We start from the raw sequence: 21272 nt of genomic DNA on the forward strand, positions 1-21272 counted from the left end.
CTGGATTATCTGGGTAGGCCCAGTCTAATCATATTAAGGTCAGCTGATTAGCAACCTTAATTCCCTCTGCTACCTTAAACTTCCTTTTGTTTTGTATCACAGCATATTAACAGGTTACAGTGGGCAATGTTTTATGAGTCCTTTTAAATGTCCATTACAGAAGAATGCCTAAACTTTGTCCTACTTTTCTCTCTTCCTGGATTCTTCGAGGTTATATTCAGTCTTTGTCTCTCACCCATCGATCTCATTTGTGACTTGAAATTTCACAGGCACCATAGTTTGACTCTTGAAATGACTACTTGTTATGGAGACGTGGAGGCTGAAGTGTGATGGTTATTGCCAAAATACCCTGCTAGGGAGAGCACAAAATGGCTCACGCTTCATTATGAGTGATTTTAATGCTCGCAGATGAACAGGAAGAGGATTGGGAGGTCCAGTGCGGAAATGGAAACATGCCTCTTATGTGGGTTACTGTGTGCTTTTTCCTTTCCCCTGCAGGTTAATTGGCACGGCCACCGTAGCCCTGAAAGACCTGATCGGCGACCAGAGCAGATCGCTGCCCTACAAACTGATCTCCCTGCTAAACGAAAGGGGGCAAGAGACTGGGGTGAGCATTTCCCTCTTGTTGAATGGCTTTGAAGTGAGATGGCTTTGCAAAGGTTCATTAAGACAAGAGTGTAAAATTATAAGTAGCTCACTACACACACACACAGTCTCCCTAATGGTTTTGAGATAAATAGGCGCATTTACAAATGATATGGCCTCATCCTGTACTCATATTGACAGAACTACAAAGTAGATAAACTTGATTTTCTATGGCAGAATGCTATAGCATGAGTGGGACCCTATCTTGGTACAGCTCTGGGCATATTCACTTGGTTGTTAACATTTGTATGGTGAGTATAGCTCTGTGTCTCAGATAGTCTTTGAAACATTCTATAGAAGGTAATTCATTAATATTAGACCAGAATATCAAGATGTTAATATCATGATTCTTTTAAAATTAAATTTATTTATTTATTTATTTATTTTTGGCTGCATTGGGTCTTCATTGCTGTGCACGGGCCTTCTCTAGTTGCGGAGAGCGGGGGTTACTCTTCGTTGTGGTGCGCGGGCTACTCTTCATTGTGGTGCGTGGGCTTCTCATTGCAGTGGCTTCTCTTGTTGCGGAGCACAGGCTTTAGGTGCCTGGGCTTCAGTAGTTGTGGCTCGCGGGCTCTAGAGCGCAGGCTTAGTAGTTGTGGCTCACGGGCTTAGCTGCTCCGCGGCATGTGGGATCTTCCCGGACCAGGGCTCGAACCCGTGTTCCTTAACCACTGTGGATTCTTAACCACTGTGCCACCAGGGAAGTCCCCATTTAAATTTGAACTTCAGATAAACAATGAATAATTTTGGTATAAATATGTCCCAAATTTTATGTCCTATATTTTATCTGATAACCTGGGTGGGTGTGTGTGTGTGTGTGCCATTCTTATTTTCAAAGGACTTCTTTTATTTTGAGGTTTATCCTTCCTTATTTTTGCTGTTAAAAGTCCTTTATTTTGTGAAATGATTATAGTAGTAGATGGTAGTTGAGGGCATGTGTTTGGCAAAATAAAAATTAGCGACCCTATGTTGAGTCCCCCTCGCAAACTTTTTTGAAATTTTGTCGGTTCACAAAATATGAAAGTATAGGAAACTCTGCCCTAAAATAATGCCCCACGTGAGAAATTTAACTCAGATTTTTAAAATGGGAATAACTTTATCTCCTGTAACGAGTTAGTATGTTTCTTCCTTTCTGATAAGGAAAGGTTATGTATAACATTTTCTGTTCTCCTTCTTGCCTTGGCTTCTAGCCAACTTGGGGTCATATTTAATGCAAGAGGTATGGCACTTATCTTCAACTTCATGTTTGCATTTTTGTTTCCTCTTTAATCAGACGTGTTTCCCTTTTTTTGAACCCCATTTTATGAATCGCATCATTTTATAACTTTTTGTTAGTCACTTAAAATTCTTTTTGGAGAGCAGTGTGAAAATAAATTTCAGCAATTAACAAAGACATCAATGAGCAAACAAAAAACTTAAAACACTTAGAATGAGCCTCTGTGACTGTAATTCTGTGATTGGAGGCCATCTCCAGCCTAGGAAGGAGGTTTGTTACAAGTTCAAGCTTCCTTGTCACAAAACTTTCCTCCAGTTTTGAGGCTGCCCTTTAGCAATGATACACTTGGCAACCTGTACCAGGTGACTGCTTTCCCAGGCACGCCCACTCCACCTGGCCTCACATGGTGGGAAGATATAATCAGTGGAGGGTGTGTCATCCTTCTCTCTTTCTCTTCTCACATTCCCATCCCCCTGCTCACTCCTACTAGAACTTTTACTCCTGCTGAATTGGTTTGTGTTGAGTCTGTAGCATTCTGATGCCCTGCACTGATTCTGTCTGCAATGAATTTTTTCTACCCAGGCCACCATTGACCTGGTGATCGGCTATGATCCACCTTCAGCTCCACATCCGAATGACCCCAGTGAGACCAGCGTGCCAGGCTTGGGAGGTAAGCTGACCCTCCTGAAGGCCCAGCCTACACCAGGGGGGATCTACTGATGGCACACAAGGACTCTCCAAGAAAGCTCTCCTTGTCACTATACTCTCTGTAGCTCCCTGCCCACCTAGACAGGGCCCCATGAGGCAGGTGGAGCTGCCCTGAATTGGGACATTACAAGAGTTCACCAAATGCCCTTCAAAGGAGAGGGGACAGAGAGACAGTCCTTTACTGTTGCCGAAATTCGGTGACAGAATACCGGTGCCAGATTAAATCTTGGAGACAGTTTTGGGTGAAGTAGAAAGAAATAGCTTTATTGCTTTGCCAGGTAAACGGGGCCACAGCGGGCTAATGCCCTCAAGACTGTGTGTCCCACCCTGGAGGGGATAGTGAGGAGTCTTACAGTGTTCAAGGAGCAGGGCGTGATCAGCTCATGGGCATTCTTCTGATTGGTTGGTGGTGAGGTAATTGGGAGTCAGCATCATCAACCTGTTTCCAATGGGTCTGGGGTCTGCGTGCTTGTGGGCAGCATACAGTTAACTTCTTCCACCTGGTGGGGGGTTTCAGTATCTGCAAAACAGCTCAAAGGACACGGCTCAGAATAGTATCTGTAGTCCCTGAGGAAGAACTAAAGGTCCCTGACTTTGTTTAACGGCTAAAGTATTATTATTTTGTCTTGCTTGACTGTTGTTCTTTCTTTCTGCCTTTTCTCACTTCTCTGATTAAATTTATTCTGTGACTAACGTTTTTCTACAGACAAAAGGCAGGCGGAGGACATGGGCGGGGTCTATTCTGGGAAGGCCTCATAGGGTCCTGCTTGGTGACATGACCGAGCAGCCTCACGTGAGCCCGTCCAGCAGAAGGTCCCAGGCAGGGTTTTGCTTTGGGTTTGTAGCTTGCACCCCATACACTGTTGCCTGGTTGTGGGTCTCAGGAGTGGCCTGTACTCTCTTCACATGTCTTCACCTCCTAAATGTGCCATCACCAGGCTGCGCTCTCAGCCGCCAGTCTCGTGGTCGGAGCCCTTGGATTGGAGCCTCTCTCTCCCTTGGCCCTGACCCCCTCCCGCCTCCGAACAGCCCCTCGGTCCTTTAACCAAGTGCTTCCTGCCGCACAACCCACCTTGTGCTCCTTGTTCACGGCCGTGGGTTGTGGGTCATTCAGGGCCATCAGGTGCTGCTTTGGATGGGGTTGGGGCGTGGGACTCGGGGTGGTTTTTGGGCCGCAGGTGGAGGGCGGTCTACAAGACAGTCAGGCCTTTCACGCAGCTGAGTCCGACCTCCCCTTAGCGTCTTTGCAGGGTGACGGGATGCTAGACGTGTCTGTGTCTTCCTCTGCGCGGAGGGGTCTCACCAGACGCCCCCGTCTTCCCAGCCTTAGCGTGCACCCCAGGGAGGGAGGGCCCACTCGCCCTGCCTTGAAATTCTTCTTCCTGGGAGGGCACCCTGGCCCTGGTTCCTGCCAGGCTTGGCTCCTCAGGTCCTGGCTTCTCTGAGTTTTTCTTGGTTCTGAACTCAGCTCTCTGGCCACCCGAGGGGTCTTCTTGGCACCTGTGGCAGGACCTCCCTTCCTGCCCTGTGATGTCTCTGCCCCCTTCCTGTGTGACTTCTTCTCTGCCTCAGCCCCATCCCAGCCATTGCCCCTGCTCGCCCAGCCCACTGATGCCCCGATATTAAGGTTTGGGCCCATTAATTGACCACGCAGTTGTGTGTCCAGCATGGGTCACCTGGCCCCTTCTCCCTTGGGGACATTTGGGGCTGACATAGCCCCTTACCTCTTATAAGGGTACCAGCACATCAGCAACGCGCTCTGCCTTCACCTTCTGCCCACCGGCACCACGGGCACGCTGCTCTGTCCTTGGACACTCTTGGCCCCGCAAGGGCCCTGTGGTAGCTTGTGAACATCTGTGGCTCCCTTTGCTGCCAGAGCAGTGATGACAGATACACCACAGAGGAAACAGCGCAGTCCTGAGCAGCACGCCAGCAGGGGCTGAACCAAGTGGTCCGACCAATTTCTTTCTCCTCCGCCGATGCCCGCTGTCACCAGCGTTTGCTTTGGCCTGGGAAGGACAGTAGGTACTTTCGGGCCTAAAAAAGGCAGCCCCAACTGGTGGGCTATCTGGTGTAGCCTCTGAATCGGGAGGACCAGGGTGCCTTTTCTTACACTGATATTTTTCCTAAGCCTATTTACTAGATCCTATTTACTAGTTTCCTAAGGCTGCTGTAATAAAGTACCACAACCTGGGTGGCTCAAACTATAGAAATTTATGCTCTTGCAGTTCTGGATGCTAGATGTCTGAAATCAAGGACTCTAAGGGAAATTCTGTTCCATGCCTCTGTCCTAGCTTCTGGTTGTTGCTGCCAATCCTTGGTGTCCCTTGGCTTGTAGACCCATCACTCCAGTCCCTGCCTCTGTCATCACACAGTGTTCTCCCTGTGTGTCTCTGTCTTCACATGGTGCTCTCTCTGTGTGTCCATGTCCAAATTTCTCACGTCTTATATGGACACCAGTCATTGGATTCGGCCCACCCTAATCCAGTGTCATCTCAGGTTAACTTGATTACATCTAAAAGACCCTGTTTCCAAATAAGATCACATTCTGAGGTTACAGATGGGCAAGACTTTTGGGAGGACACTATTCAGCCCTGTATACTGGTAGATAAAAGACAGTTTCATTATGTTTATTCCATTTCAAGAGCCAAAATGTTAAATGGGCCCTTTTGAGGTACCCCTTGAGCCGGACCTTTAGGGAAAAAATAGCACTGAGGTTCATTCAAGTAGAAAGAGTAAACTTATAGTTTACAGTGAACTGGCATCACACAACTTTAGTATTTATGGAGTAAAGAAATTGGTTGCTGGGTTTCCTGACCCATTGCTCAATGCTGCAGTGAGGGTGGTAAATTCTTTAAAATACACCTCCTCCCCTCCAGGAACTTTCAGTTCAGGTTTGGAGACAAGACATTTTTTTTTCTCAAGGTGTAACATTATGGATAAGAGCAAGGGCTTTGGGGTCACACTAGCCTACGTTAGATTCTCTCTATTGTTTTTTTTTTGTTGTTGTTGTTATAAATTTATTTATTTTCTTTCTTTATTTTTGGCTGTGTTGGGTCTTCGCTGCTGTGCGCAGGCTTTCTCTAGTTGCGGCGAGCGGGGGCTACTCTTCATTGCAGTGTGTGGGCTTCTCATTGCGGTGCCTTCTCATTGAGGAGCACAGGCTCTAGGCGCACAGGCTTCAGTAGTTGTGGCGTGCGGGTTCAGTAGTTATGGCTCACGGGCTCTAGAGCGCAGGCTCAGTAGTTGTGGCGCACGGGCTTAGTTGCTCTGTGACATGTGGGATCTTCCCATACCAGGGATCAAACCCGTGTCCTCTGCATTGGCAGGCGGATTCTCAACCACTGCACCACCAGGGAAGCCCCTCTGTGTCTATTGTTAATTAGCTATGTGACCTTGGGTAAGTCACTAAACTTGTCTGAATCTCAGTTACTCTACTGTAAGGTGGGGGAGAACAGCAGCACATCCTGAAGTGGTTGCAAGGATTAAATGAGATAATGCATAGAAAGCACTTAGCCCAGTGCCTGGCATAGAGTAAGTTCTACCTTAATGTGGTCTTTATTATTATTATCATTACAAAAACAATTCTGGGTAGCTGTAGTTATGAGCTCAGTTGAGGGCCACAGTCTGTATGAACATTCAAATTGCTTCCTCTAAAAAGCAGAGCTATTAGAAAAGAATGATCTGGTTTGGCTCAGAGTCATGTTGAGATGACTAAATGCTTTTTTGTTAAATATCTTAAAAAAGGGGGGTGGGTTGTGTCCTAATGGACCAGGAAGACTTTGAGAATAAGCAATTTATCAAGCTGTTAGGAGCATAGGGGGAGGTCCCATCTCCTGAGATGGACCCTTGTAAGCCCAAGCTCAGAAAACACACCATTTCCCCGGAGCAAAGACTGCTTCCTTAGAAATGAGAAAAGCACCAACTCTTGAAATTTTAAACCCACTGGGGAGAAAACCCTTGCCATCCAGGCTTCCTTTGCCCAAGGCTCCTTCTCCTCACCTCGTGGGTTGTCTTGGCAGCACAAGTCAAGCTCCAGCAGTGCTTGTGGACTGAGTCCCCCATCCTCTTAGGAAGCTAGCTGATTTCCAGCGGGTTCCAATGGCAGGTGGCCAAGGTCTGCCTCAGAAGTTCTTTTTAATACCTGATACTGCTGGACGGAGATAGGAAATGAGCCAGAACTTGGGTTCCTTTTATTTGGATTTCAAAGAATGTTAGCAAGTGCTGGCCTGCAAATGAGCTGTGTCCGCAGGGCAATTTTATGTTTAAGTGTGAAATGACAAAGTGAAATTTCTTTATTTGAAAAATGAACAGGTTTCTTTGATCTGGAAGTGCCATCTTTGTTCTATGAAATTAACATTCACCACAGCTGGGTCAAGGGTGGCGTTCTGAATAATGATTTCATAATCTGGCTAAAAGAAACTTAGAAAAATCTTTTAATGTCCTAGATTATCTGGATTTTTTTTTTTTAACTTTTTTTAAATTTGGCTGCATAGGATCTTAGTTGCAGCACGTGAGAACTTTCGTTGCAGTGCGTGGGCTCCAGAGCTCACGGGCTGAGTAGTTGTGGCACGCGGGCTCTCTAGTTGTCCCGCAGCATGTGGGATCTTAGTTCCCCGACCAGGGATCTAACCTGCGTCCCCTGCATTGGAAGGTGGATTCTTAACCACTGGACCACCAGGGAAGTCCCTATCTGAATGTTTTAAGATAAAACTTTTTTTGTCTTAATGTGACAATTCAACCAAGCAAAGATATCTTTGAGTACTTAGTACAACTCCATGCTAGGGAAGACACTAAGGAAAAAAAACCAACACCTTACAGTCTTGGGGGAAATAAGAGCAACAAACATGAGACAGAAATAACGGCAAGGCAGCCACACCTCCTGCCATCACAGACCTTAACATAAGCAGAACATCAAGAAATTGGTTTTTTTCACTTTCCTTAAACTGACTCTTTAAAAATCTTTACCATTTTGTGTAAAAGTAACGCATCCACTCCCTCTAATTTAAATATCAATAGATCTTTTCAAATTTTAAAACATGAACTCATTGGGGGTGTTTTTTGAGTTCAAAAGCATATCTGCTTATAAAAATATAAACATCACAGGGAATATAAGACACAAGAACATACAAATCTCTCATGGTCCCAACCTACGATAACCACTATTCACCACTACTGATATTGATTTTAAAGGTTACCATCCACGTAGTGGGATCTGCAAAGAAGAAATTTGAAATGTTAATGATAGAACACAAAAGTGAAGATTTTCAGGAAAATTCACCTCTGCAAGTTGAAGAAACTAGTTATGACCACAGATCATGGGAACTGAATACTTCAGAGGTTCGTAGGTTTTTGTTTGTTGTTTTTTTAAGACTCTTTTTTAAGAGAAGTTTTAGGTTTACCACAAAATTGAGAAGAATATACAGAGATTTCCCGAATGCCCTCTGCCCCCACGTATGAATAGCCTTCCCCATTATCAATGTCACTCACCAGAATGGTGCATTTTTTTTTACAAAGGATGAACCTGCATCGACGCATCATAATCACCCAAAGTCCATCGTTTACCTCAGAGTTCACGTTTGGTGTTTTGCGTTCTGTAGGTGTGGACAAATGTATAATGGTATATATCTATCATCATAATATCATACAGAATATTTTAACTGCCCTAAAAATCATCTGTGCTCTGCATATTCGTCTTCTCCCCACACACACACCCAACCTTTGGTAACCACTGAACTTTTTATTGTCTCCATAGTTTTGCCTTTTCCAGAACACCACAGAGTTGGAATTATACAGTATGCAGTCTTTTCAGATTGGCTTCTTTTACTTAGTAATGTGCATTTAAGGATCCTCCATGTCTTTTCATGACTTGATAGCTCTTCTTTTTTTTTTTTTTTTAGTGCTGTATAATACTCTATTGTCTGGAAGTACCACAGTTTATCCATTCACCTACTGAAGGATATCTTGGTTGCTTCCAAGTTTGGCAATTATGAGTAAAGCTGCTATAAGTATCCGTGTGAAGGTTTTTGTGTGGACCTAAGTTTTTAACTCCTTTGGATAAATGCCAAGGAGCATGATTGCTGGGTGATAGGGTAAGATTATGTGTAGTTTGTAAGAAACCACCGAACTGCCTTCTGAAGTGGCTGTACCAGTTTACATTCCCACCAGCAATGGATGAGAGTTCCTGTTGCACCAACATTTGGTGTTGTCAGTGTTCTGGATTTTGACTGTTCTAATAGCTGTGTAGTGGTATCTCATTGTTTTAATTTGCATTTTCCTGATGACATATGATGTGGAACATCTTTTCATATGCTTATTTGCTAACTGCATATCTTTGGTGAGGTTTCTGTTAAGGTCTTTGGCCCATTTTTTACAGGTTGTTTGTTTTCTTATTGTTAATTTTTTTTAAAAATTAACTTATTTTTTGGCTGCGTTGGGTCTTGGTTGCTGCGTGCGGGCTTTCTCTAGTTGCGGCGAGTGGGGGCTACTCTTCATTGCGGTGTGCAGGCTTCTCATTTGCGGTGGCTTCTCTTGTTGCGGAGCACGGGCTCTAGGTGCATGGGCTTCAGTAGTTGTGGTACGCAGGCTCAGTAATTGTGGCTCTTGGGCTCTAGAGTGCAGGCTCGGTAGTTGTGGCACACAGGCTTAGTTGCTCTGCGGCATGTGGGATCTTCCCGGACCAGGGCTCGAACCCGTGTCCCCTGCATTGGCAGGTGGATTCTTAACCACTGCACCACCAGGGAAGTCCCTATTGTTGAGTTTTAAGATTAAGAGTTGTTTGTATATTTTGGATAACAGTCCTTTATCACATGTGTCTTTTGCAAATGTTTCCTCCACTTGGCTCGTTTTCTAATTCTCTTGATATTGTATTTCACAGAGCAGAAGTTTTTAATTTTAATGAAGCCCAGCTTATCAATGATTGCTTTCATGGATCAGGTCTTTGGTTTGTATCTAAGGGGTTCACTTTTAAGGAATGCTTTCCTGAAGCTCTTATTTCAAAATGACAAAGGTTGAAGAGCCTGGGGCGTATGTGGCTTAACTGAAAGTGTGTGGTGTCAGAAGGTCTGCTTTTCATTGCCTGCCTCCGAGACTTTTCCCATGACAGAGGGGTGGGCTGACTCAGACCACCAGCTTGACCTTCTGAAAACCTGTTGCTTTGCCGACTTGATTTGCCAGATGTCATTTAGCTTGACTGGAGCCTACATCCCCGTGACCAGAATAAACTACTTTTAAAATCTCACATCTATTTTTGAAGAACAGTCTGTTAAAAGTATGCATTGTTCAATGCTAAGTGCAAAAAAAACAAAAAAAATTCATAACCAGAGTTGGCCACTTCAAATTCATTTCATTCCATGAACGCCAAAGTCATTTTGCTTGAAGTTAAATTCAATCTGGTTCAGAAAACATTTACTGATACCTGTCTGTGGAGCATACAGAGGTGAGAAAGGTATTGTTTGCCCCCAGGAGCTTGTGTTTCAGTAGAAAGGTAAGATATAAACATGAATAACTATAGGTCAGAGCTGAATCTAATAAATTCCTCAAGGGAAGACTAAGCTAATTATTATGTGGGAAACAATTTCTTAGAGAAAGTGCTTTTTCAGCTGTGTATTTCAACTGTATCCTTACCGCCTAGTACAGCACTTGGAAAACCACAATTGTCCAGTAAATGCATGGTTGATTGAATGAATGAATGAATGAGTGAATGATAGATGAGCCATAGATATGGTTTAAGTTTTTGTTCAAGAGGGGCATTTTGGTGAACACTAGTGTATAGGCCGAAGTGACTGATTCACTGAGAGGAGTAATAAAAGGGAAGCATGTTCCTGAGGGCCGGGAGTGCCAGACTGAGACATTTGTCCTCGATGAACAGACCTTGAGGATCCATGGGAAGTTTTCTGAACAAGGGACTGTCTTGTTCAGAGCTGCCCTGGAACATGATCAATGTGCTAGAACATCATTGCAGGCACTGTTTCCACGATTAGGTCTCTAATTGGCTTTGTCCAGCAAACTGATTGTATTAGGCCATTTTTTTCCCCCCCAGGATATTTAGGAAAGTCAAAGTGAAGATAATAAAAACAAGTGGTTCTTAAATTTTAGAGACATAGTAAAATCATCAGGGGAAATCTTTAAATGTGCAGATTTCCAGCACCTATCTCCAGAGGGTCTAATTTAGCTGATCTGAAGGGGAACCCCCAATCTGTATGGTTAACAAGAACTTCCAGGAGATCCTGATGAAGGCTGATTATGGAGCTCACTTTGAGAAGCCACGGAGTTGAGCATTTTACCTGTTTAACATTATCTTGTCCTGATCCAGGCCGAGCTCTTTGGGCAGCATTTCCTAGCTTGGCTCACAGACTCCATCAATCAAAGGTAGATGCTGCCAGAATTTCCCTGCCAGCCTGTGTTTGCATCACTGTTTGGTTACAGGCACTTTTATGGTACCTTTGCTTTGGTCAATGTATTGGAACCGTTCCAGAAGATTCTTAGGGCCCATATAGTGCCATTTACCCAAAAATCAGAGTGAAAGGTAATGAATTGCTTATGGTTGAATACAGATATTTATTTTTATAACTTCTAGCATGTTAGAAACCCAGCAAAGTTATTATTCAACATTCCAGCTAAATCAGCATATTATCTCCAAAATGTTTTCATGCTTAGAAACTTACTCTCTCGTGTTCTGCTTTGTACTTTTTAACTTACACTGATGATACCATACCAGCCTTCTGTCCTGATTTTGCAATGACCTTTGGCCCAAGGTAATTAAATTCTGCCTTAACCAGTACGACCATTTAACAAGACCTTGTCATGAGAAGCAAAATTAATATCACAGGCAGAGTTTGGCATTGTAGGACTCTGGAAGAACAGGGTTGCTGTGGGGAAATAGTAAATACTGACAAAAAAAAAAAGCAAAAATATTCATAAAGAAAGGAGTCTCCATCAAGGAATGGAAGAGGATTAGGTGGGATAGTGGCCCAATTAGTGCTTAGGTGGGAAAGATGAGAGGCATGGGAAGTGTTTGGATAAAGAAGCCTGCTGGCTAGGGTAGTCCTGGCCACCCTGATTGCCTATTTTCTCTGTGAAATAAGAAGGAAGGTCATTAGCTGATGGTGAGAAGGATAGAATGTTGGAAGCTTTCAAGGTGCAAAACAGGTGGGAGTTCAGAGAGGTGAAGGGATTTGACCTTGTTGGCTAATCAATGGCCATTTCAAACCAGGATTTAGGAGAACTTGGACATGGGTACTTTGGAAACATGGTAGGATAGCTGGGCAATCCTGTGAGTCCACTGAAGGTTTGAGATCATGAAATTAAAGTGACACTAGTCAGTAAGGTGTGTGTTCAAGTTCAGTTACCTTTGTGAATGAGTGTAGTAAGTGGAGAGTCAAATGAACCAGGTGAGTACGATGAAGTGGGGGGAAGGGAGGGATTGAGGGGCACTTAGAGGAGCGATTGCAGTGTTAGATCCCAGAATCTAACAGGTTAGGAGAAAAGGACATGAAGGAAGTGGGGGGCAGGGGATGTGATGTGGTCCATAGATTGGGGCAGCCTGTGTGACTGCACACTGTGGACTGGAGTCATAGAAAGAACAAACTGGAAAGATACAAAAGATGGCCACTGGAGTCCTGTCTACACAGAAACTCAGAATGTGAACTTTTTTGGGAATAGGGTCTTCGCAGATGTAATCTGTTAAATGAGGTCATACTGGATTAGGGCAGGCCCTAAATCCAGTGACCGGTGTCCTTATGAGAATAGGTGAGAACCCACAGACACACAGGGGAGAAGGCCATGTGACAACAGAGGCAGAGGTTAGAGTGATGCAGCCATGAGCCAAGGAACACCAAGGATTGCCAGGAGCCACCAGCTACTAAGAGGCAAGGAAGTCTTTTCCTCTAGAGGCTTCTAAGGGAGCATGGCCCTGCCAACATCTTGATTTTGGAATTCTGGGTTTTGGAACTGTCAGAGAATAAATTTTCGTTGTTTTAAGTCACCCAGTTTGTGCTACTTTGTTACAACATCCCTAGGAAGCAAATACAACCAGCAACTTCCTATTCAGTCAGCAGTTCCTAACTTACTGTTGCCTTCTGTGGTCATGAAACACTCATACTTTGTAGATCCTCTTGGCTGCGTTCCAGGGCATGCCTGGGTCTCAATACGGGGCGGGGCATGCCAGTTCAGTGGCTAATGTTGGGTAATTTCACAACTTGTGCAGAAGGGTGTGTTTGGCAGTGCCCTAAGGGCCCCGGTCATTCTTTGTGGAACACTTAGGGTGTTAGCATTGTTTAATTCTGTGCAGCTTCCTGCCACATAAAGGGGCGATTTCCTGCTCAAACAGCCTTTTGCTGCTACGTAGAGATGCGGGTGGTAGACATGACTTGGTGTGGTTTCCCTCTGATCCATCCCTTCAGCCTAAAGTCTGACTAGCAGAAGGTTTCCAGAAGAAATTGGCTCTTTGTTACCTGCAGTCTGTTTCTGGAACATCCATCAAGAGCTTAAAGAGGATTTGTTCAGAGTCCAGCACCACAAAGGGCTATGATTTACCCCTTCTTTTGCCATAAACAACCACCAACCCCAAGTGGAACAGTCCACAGCAGGGAGGAAATCTCACTTGGGCCCAAGGTGGTCCAAGAAAGTTCATGTTAGTTGTTGGAGGAGACTTAAAGCCATGTGGCCCAGCCATTGCCCAGTCTGGAACAGGTTTGCACAGGGGAGCCTGACTGTCCGTGCTTCCCTGAGGCTGGTGCCAGGGTTGGGAGGAGCGCCCCCTGGCATCTGGGTGCCCTCTCCCGCGAGCCCTGTGGGAGCTTTGCCAAACTGCTGGAGAACTCGAGAAGGCTCAAGCAGGGGTCAGGATGTCCTCGTTCGTTTGTTTCCTCATTCCACATTCATCAAGCCCCTGCTATGTACTAGAAGGCTGCGTGCCAGGCACAGGGCAGGTACAAAGAAGAAAAGGGCAAGCCCTCAGCTTCTGAAGAGTGGAGGTAGTGGGGAGGTGCACAGGTTAATAACAGGTGCAAGACTGGTGAGGACTGGATAGAACAATGTGTGGTAGACACGAGAGGGGGGACTCACTCTATCCGGTGGGGGTGGTGGGGACAGACCAAGACAGTATTTCATCTGGAACTTGAGGGAGGTGAGGAGCCCACCTGGTGGAGAAGAGGAAGGACATTCTGAGAGCTCGGATCCGGGCCCCAGGCAAACCCTTCTTTTGAAGCCTCTTAAAGAATAGGGAAGAGTAGGCCCAGATTATCACGCAGAGGTAGCTGTTCTCCACCTGTGGCTTCTGTGGGGTTTCCTGGTGTCCTGACAAAGATGTTGAGGAACTAGGAGCGCAGCATCACCTTCACCTGCAGCCTGGTTCTAGATCCAGTCTTAAACCAGTGAGGGAGGGCGAAGATGTGGTCTTGGTTTTAGCTCAGCTCCTAATAACCTAACAAGTTGCTTCAGCTTTCTGGACCTCAGTTTTTCTACCTATAAAATGGGGTGAGGGGCAGGTTGGATGAGGATCTTTAAGGTCCCTTCTAGTCTAAATTCTGCGGGTCTGTGACTCCTTGAAAGACTGAAGTGTGGCTCCAGAGAACGTTGGGTCAGAGGAGCAGAGGGCTGGGGAACAGAGCGGGAACGCACACTTGATGAACTGGAGACAAAGAGGGGGGCCTCGAAAGGCCCTGAAAATATTTAGAGTGCCAGCAGGAGAGCTGCACAATTCAGAGAAGTATGCATGGGCCCTAGTGTCCAATGCCATGGAAGGTGGAGCATGAAGATTCAGAAAAGTGCCCTGAGCTTAGCAAGAACAGGTCCACGGTTGACCTTTGCAGAGCAGGTGCCAGGCTTAGATGGGACGAGAATGAATGGAGGGGTGGTGAGGAGGAAGTTTCCTCCTGGACTAAACTCTGAGGCAGTACATTGGGGAGACTTTTTACTTCCTTGTGGTTGCCACTTTCTTACTCTATGCCCCGTCCCCTGTGCCGCTCACTCACTGCCCCCCACCACCCCCCGCCCCTTAACTGCTCGCTAGGAAGTGCTCCAACAAAACTGACTTCTCAACAAAACTAAAAAAAGGAAGAAAAAGAAAGAAAAGATTGATTTGTTGGGTTGTGCTTTGTGCCAGGCATGGTATTAAAGGCTTTGCATATAGATTAATTTTATTTTTACAATAACCTAGTGGTAAATACTATTATTTCCCCCTTTTTACAAATGAGGAAACTGAAACAGAAATTAAGAGACTTACTCAGACTCACATAGCTCAAAACTGGGATTCCAACCCAAACAGCATGACTCCAAAGCCCAAGCTTTAAGAGCCATGCTACACGGTGATTTGATGGAACTAATTCATACTATGATGTGAGTGACTGGCAGATGACTCCATATTGAAATTGTCTCCTATGTGATTTTGCGTTGTAAAGAAGGAGGTTCAAGATCCAAAGGTAGGCAGTGCAAATGCTGGTATTTTTTAGACAAGGTAGTTAGTTGGTCTTCTAGTCTCTCTTAAATTATATTGTACAGATTACCAGGAGTTCAAACTTTTTGTCTATTAAGAAAAAAATAACTGAAGTTTGTCATTGAGTTTTAAAGAGTTTGTGAATCATAAAAAGGGGAGATATAGAAAGCAGAGTTGATTTTTGTTATTTTAGGAGAGAAAGATCTGTGTATATCTGGAGGCAGAGGGGCGGTCCCTATGGGGAAGGAGCCACTGGAGGTACTTGAAAGGGGGGACATTTAAGGGGTCCCCAAAGAATCAGCAGGAAGTGGGATCTCAGGCATGGAGAGGGGGTTCACTTGAAACACATTTTCCCCCTGAGTGTGAAGGGAAGCTAGGGGACAGATGTGTATGGGAGTGACAGACCAGGAGGACAAAGGGAGAACATGATGGCCAGCTTGGTCTGCATGGCAAGAAACTGGGGGTGAGTTTCTCATCTGCCATGAGGGTGGAGAGGGCATCTGAGAATCAGGAGGCTCAGGCAGAAAGGAGACAGTACAAAACCTCATGAGTAAAGATCTAGAGAAAAGATCTGTAGTGGGAAGGGTGGAGTTGAAGTATCCCCTGCAGGGCTTCAATTTTCCCCGGCATTTCCCCACCTTGCCATCCTACTGCAGGAAGGCCCCTGACCTCAGGCAGCGTTCCCAGGTCAGAACTGAGTGATTTCTGGCTGGGTCCATTTGCACCATCTCCTCGCTCTCCCCATGGCCTCTGACGTTCTCCCTGTCACCTTGAAGACAGCCTGAATGAGTGCTCTGATGCACGTGAACGCATTTTCCTAAAGAAGCTGTATCTGAGTCACAACTCATCCCACGTCAGTGTCACCAAGAAGTGTCTCCTTCACCTGCTGCCTCAGGGACACGGAAAACCCTCTTGGGTCCAGGAAACCAGAGTGTTCAGACGCATGCAGGGTGAGGGCTGTCTCTGACTGATCCCTTTTTGTTGTTCTAGGAGAAGAGGAGGAGGATGGCGGTGATGAGGACGGGTTGGACAGTACGGTCAGGGTCCCAGGGCCCAGGGGGCCGGGACGGATGGTGTCGGAAGCTCACCTTGCCCGGAGGCTCACAAAAGGGAAGAGCAGCCGGTGGATGCTGTCCAACAAGCCACAGGACTTCCAGGTAGGAACAGCCTGAGGGGCCGTATTCCCGTTGTACCAACCCTGTGTTGTCCAGCTTCTGGCAATTGTGGTGTTGCTGGAAGAGCTTCTGCCTGTGGACAGTGGCTCAACTAATAAAAAGAGATGTCAGGGCACAAACCCGATAAGAAGAGCTCCCCATCTTTCTTCTGCAAGCAGCAGTAGATGTAGTCAATCCACATGAGGCTCTTCAGAGAAATAAAATCCCCTTAGGTGGTAGGAAAGCTAATCAAAGAATAGAGTCACAGGTATTGTGTTTTTCACAGCTCTGGCTACTTCCTTGGGAGACAGCCATGGAGTGAGTTGGTACCTCTCAGGGCTCAGGAAGACCAAGTAGGAGGCTGGGGTCTGAGCAGCAGCCTTCGTCATGTCCTGTGCTTTCCTGGGCCAGCTCTGGACTATTGCAACCCCACTAATGATCTTGGTTTTTGCAACCCAACCCCAGTTCCCATCACGAGAATGAGCGCAAGTGGCTACTCCCAGTCTGCAAGCACAGGACATTGCAAAGCTGCGCTGGCCTGGTTTCAGCGGTCCTGACAGGTGAACGAGCTGAGGCCGCACCTGAGGATTCTCCTACATGCCGTGCTGGGAAAGGCTCAGTGACGACTCCCCTTCTGTGCTTGCAGATCCGTGTCTGGGTGATCGAGGGCCGGCAGTTAAGTGGCAACAACATCAGGCCTGTGGTCAAAGTCCACATCTGTGGCCAGACCCACCGAACAAGAATCAAGCGAGGGAACAATCCGTTTTTTGATGAGGTAAATGGGTGAATGCATGTCCTGCTCTGTGAGTCTGTTTTATTTATATGCACCTTCCCGGCTTCCACCCACCTCTCCCCAGTTCCCTGTGGGAGGGGAACACATGTGCGCACACGGTACAAAGTTCCGACGTTAAACGTTCTGCGCTAAGAACCACTGGGTCTTGAAGTCAAGTGGCCTGCTTCGTCGCTGGTTCTCAGAGCTGCCAGTGTCTTTCTGGTGGTTTTGCAACAACTTCTGGAGGGAGCCCTTTCTAATGGGTCCTCGCGACCCTTATGATGGAGCACACAAAGGACTTACACCTGCCTTTGCTCTTTTTAATTAGCAGATGTCTCTGAGGGGTGACTCCATGTAACTAAGTAACCCGATTGTCAAAGGTGTCAAAACCTACTTGACTATAAAAATAATATAGGTTAAAAAAAGCAATTATGAGCAAAAAGGGTTTTTTTCCTCCATACTGAGGTTATAGCCTGTTCTGTTGACCTCTTCTGCAACACTCCTCAAAAATACTGAATACCTTGACAGTTGTCTTCAATGCCACAAAACTCCACGTTTAGGACTGTGAAGAGAAATGATAAGTTTGGGGAATTTTTCCGAGTCCAGCCTTACTCTGCTGAGGAGATGCATTTCTGAGGTTCCTTGGGTCTCATGCTCTGGTCTCTGAGGCCAGGCCTTTGGTACCACAGTTCCTCTTAGTTCCCTACAGTTTATAATCCCAGCCCTGGCTCTGGCGTTGGTTTTTTTCTGACTTCTATTCACAAAAGGAACCGGTTTCTTCCGTGTGGTGCTCCTGTTTCTTTCCCTTTGTTCAACCTGGACCCCAGCTTTTCAAAGGCCCCATCTTATTCTCACCTCTAACTTCTTAGATGAATTGCAGGCAACAGCAGGCAGCTAGGTAGTGTCAAAGCTAACACAGAGGTGGGTGCATATGGAGATGGGGCACTGGAAGTGGACTTCGGGAAAGGCTGGGAGAGAGTCATGTTGGAGGACAAGACAAGATTGCAGGGAGTGTTTATAATGCAGGACAAATATTTACTCAACCTCATTCTGCAGGAATCTCCAGCTCAGAATTTTCCATTTTAATGAATTCTTTTGAGATAGATCTCTTGGTAAAAGGGAAGAATCAAATAAGTGATTCTCAGACCAATTCATAAATCAGTAAAAGGATTTTACTAAAAAATCCCTAGTTTACACATATATTCTTAACCAAGTGATTAAACTTGGTATCACCAATAATGGGACAAATGGACATGTGTGTCCTGATGTGATATAATGGAAGTAATCAGCATCATCTGTGTCATTTCTTGTCCAATGGTCAACTTGAATCTAACAATGAGGAAAAATTGACAAAAATCCAGATTGTGAGATATTCTGCAAAGCAACTGGTCTTGATAGAAATAAACAACAAAAATAAGCCAGGAGTATTGTTCTAGATAAAAGGAAACTAAAAAGATACAACAACCACATACAATGTAAGACCCTTGAGTGAATCCTAGATTTATTTATTTACTTACTTACTTATTTATTTTATTCTGGATTAAAAAAAAGCTAAAAAGAACTTTTTTCAGGAAAACTGTAGAAATTTGAAAGCTGACTGTTACATGTTAAATTTCTTGGGTGTAATAATTATATTATGATTTTATGAAAAGATATCCTTGCTCTTAGGAGATGCATCAAATGTATTTTTAAGGAGTGAAGTGTTATGTTATCTAGAACCTTCTTCCAGATAGTTCAGTTAAAAAAAAAAAGTGACAAAGCCAAAAGCTAGTGTCCCAAAATGATGACAATTGGTGAACATAGGTGAAAGATGGTGTTTATTTACCATTTTCATTTTTTTCTGTGAATTTGAAATATTTCTAAGTAAAAAGTAGAAACAAGTCTCAGTTTAAGTAAATGCTCAGTCTTTCTCTCTTAGGACGAAAGTTTATCAACACATAAACTTTGGCTTTATGGTACAACTTTTTTATACCCAATTTTCATTTCCCAGGAATCAACCTTAAACTTAACTGTAACAATGAGTTAAAATGTGGTCTATACTGACTCTACTGAGGCCCTAACATTATCTAATGGGCAGAGTTGGCTTTAAAGATGTTTTGTTAGAAAGAACAAAATTAGAGTCACTGGATAGAAACAATAGAGCTAAAAATGGAAGAGAATTAACCTCAACTTTCCAGACATGCAAGCCTTAAGCACATGAAATAACCTTAGATCTCTGGTTTTTTTTTTTCCTTAATTAACTAATTAATTAATGTTTTTGGCTGCGTTGGGTCTTTGTTGCTGCTCAGGCTTTCTCTAGTTGCGGCGAGCGGGGGCTACTCTTCATTGTGGTGGCTTCTCTTGTTGTGGGGCACGGGCTCGCGGGGCACGGGCTTCAATAGCTGTGGCACATGGGCTCAGTAGTTGTGGCTCGTGGGCTCTAGAGCACAGGCTCAGTAGTTGTGGCGCTCGGGCTTAGCTGCTGCATGGCATGTGGGATCTTCCTGGACCAGGGCTCGAACCCGTGTCCCCTACATTGGCAGGCGGATTCTTAACCACTGCACCACCAGGAAGTCCCTGCCTTAGGTCTTTAGTTAGCTACTAGATATCTGGTCCCAAATGAACAATTTTATTTAGTTAAAAAAACACTACAGGGCTTCCCTGGTGGCGCAGTGGTTGAGAATCTGCCTGCCAATGCAGGGGACACGGGTTCGAGCCCTGGTCTGGGAAGATCCCACATGCCGCGGAGCAACTCGGCCCGTGAGCCACAACTACTGAGCCTGTGTGTTCTGGAGCCTGTGCTCCGCGACAAGAGAGGCCGCGACAGTGAGAGGCCCGTGCACCGCGATGCAGAGTGGCCCCCGCTCGCCGCAACTGGAGAAAGCCCTTGCACAGAAACGAAGACCCAACACAGCCAAAAATAAATAAATAAATAATAATAAAGTGCTTACCAGTGCTTGGCATATGGTAAGTGTCAATAAATTACTACTATTAAAAAACAAAAAACAAAAAACTACAGTTGTTACTTAACTTTTTTTCCTTTTCCTGACATGCAGAGTTTAAGTTGAAGTTCATGACACTTAACCTGAGGGCCTTTTCCAAGGTCCTTCAGTGGGTTCACGTGGTCACACCTAATTTGGGGTTGTGTCTTGTAGTTTTTTAGGAAGGCCCCCCCCCCCAAATTGTAGCATCACATCCCACTAAACCTTAGACTACCCCTGCTGACATTCAAACATTTTTCTCTCGTTTCGACAGTTATTTTTCTACAATATCCACCTGACTCCTTCTGAATTGATGGATGAGGTCATCAGCATTAGGGTAAGGGGGCCACGGAGTAGGAGGGTAGCTCTCACTAACTGCCAGATGAAGCCGATAATCTTTTCACTGCTCTCCTTTCTTCCAGGTTTATAATTCCCATTCTCTACGGGCAGATTGTCTGATGGGGGAATTTAAGGTGGGTGTCAACTGTCTGTTTCATTGAACTTACATCAAAGATGGGCACTTTCATAATGAGGAATCTGATTCCTGGCCAGGTCTCAGGATGCCCATCTTGGTGACATCTTAAGGTTATGTGTAAGGCATTGATGCTGTGATTGTTGTTGAAGGTTGGACATGAATGCCCTGGGCGCTAGAAGCCAGTTGAGTGTCCTCTGACCTGGGTCTAGTCAACTTCCAAAGTACAGCACTTACGAGTGTCCTAAAGTAAGATGCCCAGAAACTGGCACACCAGGGCCCTTCACAGAATTCCTGCTGTGGATGGAAGCCAGTGCACTGCTACAAAGGGAAGGGTGCTTGACCGTGGCAAGAAGCCCATTACCCAGCTCCACTTGCCAGTGGCCCAGAGCTCTATCTACAAAGCCAATTACTGTAAATCTGGAGTATGAAAGGCAAGCCAAACCAGGGAAGAGAATCAAGATGCTTTTCCAAGTAACTCACACTGCAGTTAATGACAAAGACTTGGCTGGTGCCTTCTCAGCAATTCTACGTGGAATGGGCTGCTGCTTTTTTTTTTTTTAATTTATTTTTATTTATTTAATTTATTTATTTTTGGCTGCATTGGGTCTTTGTTGCTGTGCGCAGGCTTTCTCTAGTTGCGGCAAGCAGGGGCTACTCTTCATTGCGGTACACGGTCTTCTTACTGCGGTGGCTTCTCTTGTTGCAGAGGACGGGCTCTAAGCACATGGGCTCAGTAGTTGTGGCTCGCTGGCTCTAGAGCGCACGCTCAGTAGTTGTGGCGCATGGGCTTAGTTGCTCCGCGGCATGTAGGATCTTCCCGGACCAGGGCTTGAACCTGTGTCCCCTGCATTGGCAGGCGGCTTCTTAACCACTGCGCCACCAGGGAAGCCCTGGGCTGCTTCTTGA

The 21272-nt window shown here is 45.4% G+C and overlaps 1 protein-coding gene across 4 annotated transcripts in view; it reads left to right on the forward strand.

Annotated features, from left to right (window-relative positions):
- MYOF (myoferlin) overlaps nt 1-21272 on the forward strand; it is a 156558-nt gene that overhangs the window by 40495 nt on the left and 94791 nt on the right. For all 4 annotated transcript variants that reach the window (XM_082423539.1, XM_082423541.1, XM_082423540.1 and 1 more), the window contains exons 4-9: nt 499-607; nt 2444-2531; nt 15996-16162; nt 16806-16934; nt 20166-20228; nt 20314-20364. In XM_082423539.1, coding sequence (XP_082279665.1) covers nt 499-607; nt 2444-2531; nt 15996-16162; nt 16806-16934; nt 20166-20228; nt 20314-20364 — 607 coding nt within the window. The remainder of the gene's footprint in view (nt 1-498; nt 608-2443; nt 2532-15995; nt 16163-16805; nt 16935-20165; nt 20229-20313; nt 20365-21272) is intronic.

The sequence above is a fragment of the Balaenoptera physalus genome, assembly GCF_965194825.1.
Source record: "Balaenoptera physalus genome assembly, chromosome: 14".
Lineage (NCBI taxonomy): Eukaryota > Metazoa > Chordata > Mammalia > Artiodactyla > Balaenopteridae > Balaenoptera > Balaenoptera physalus.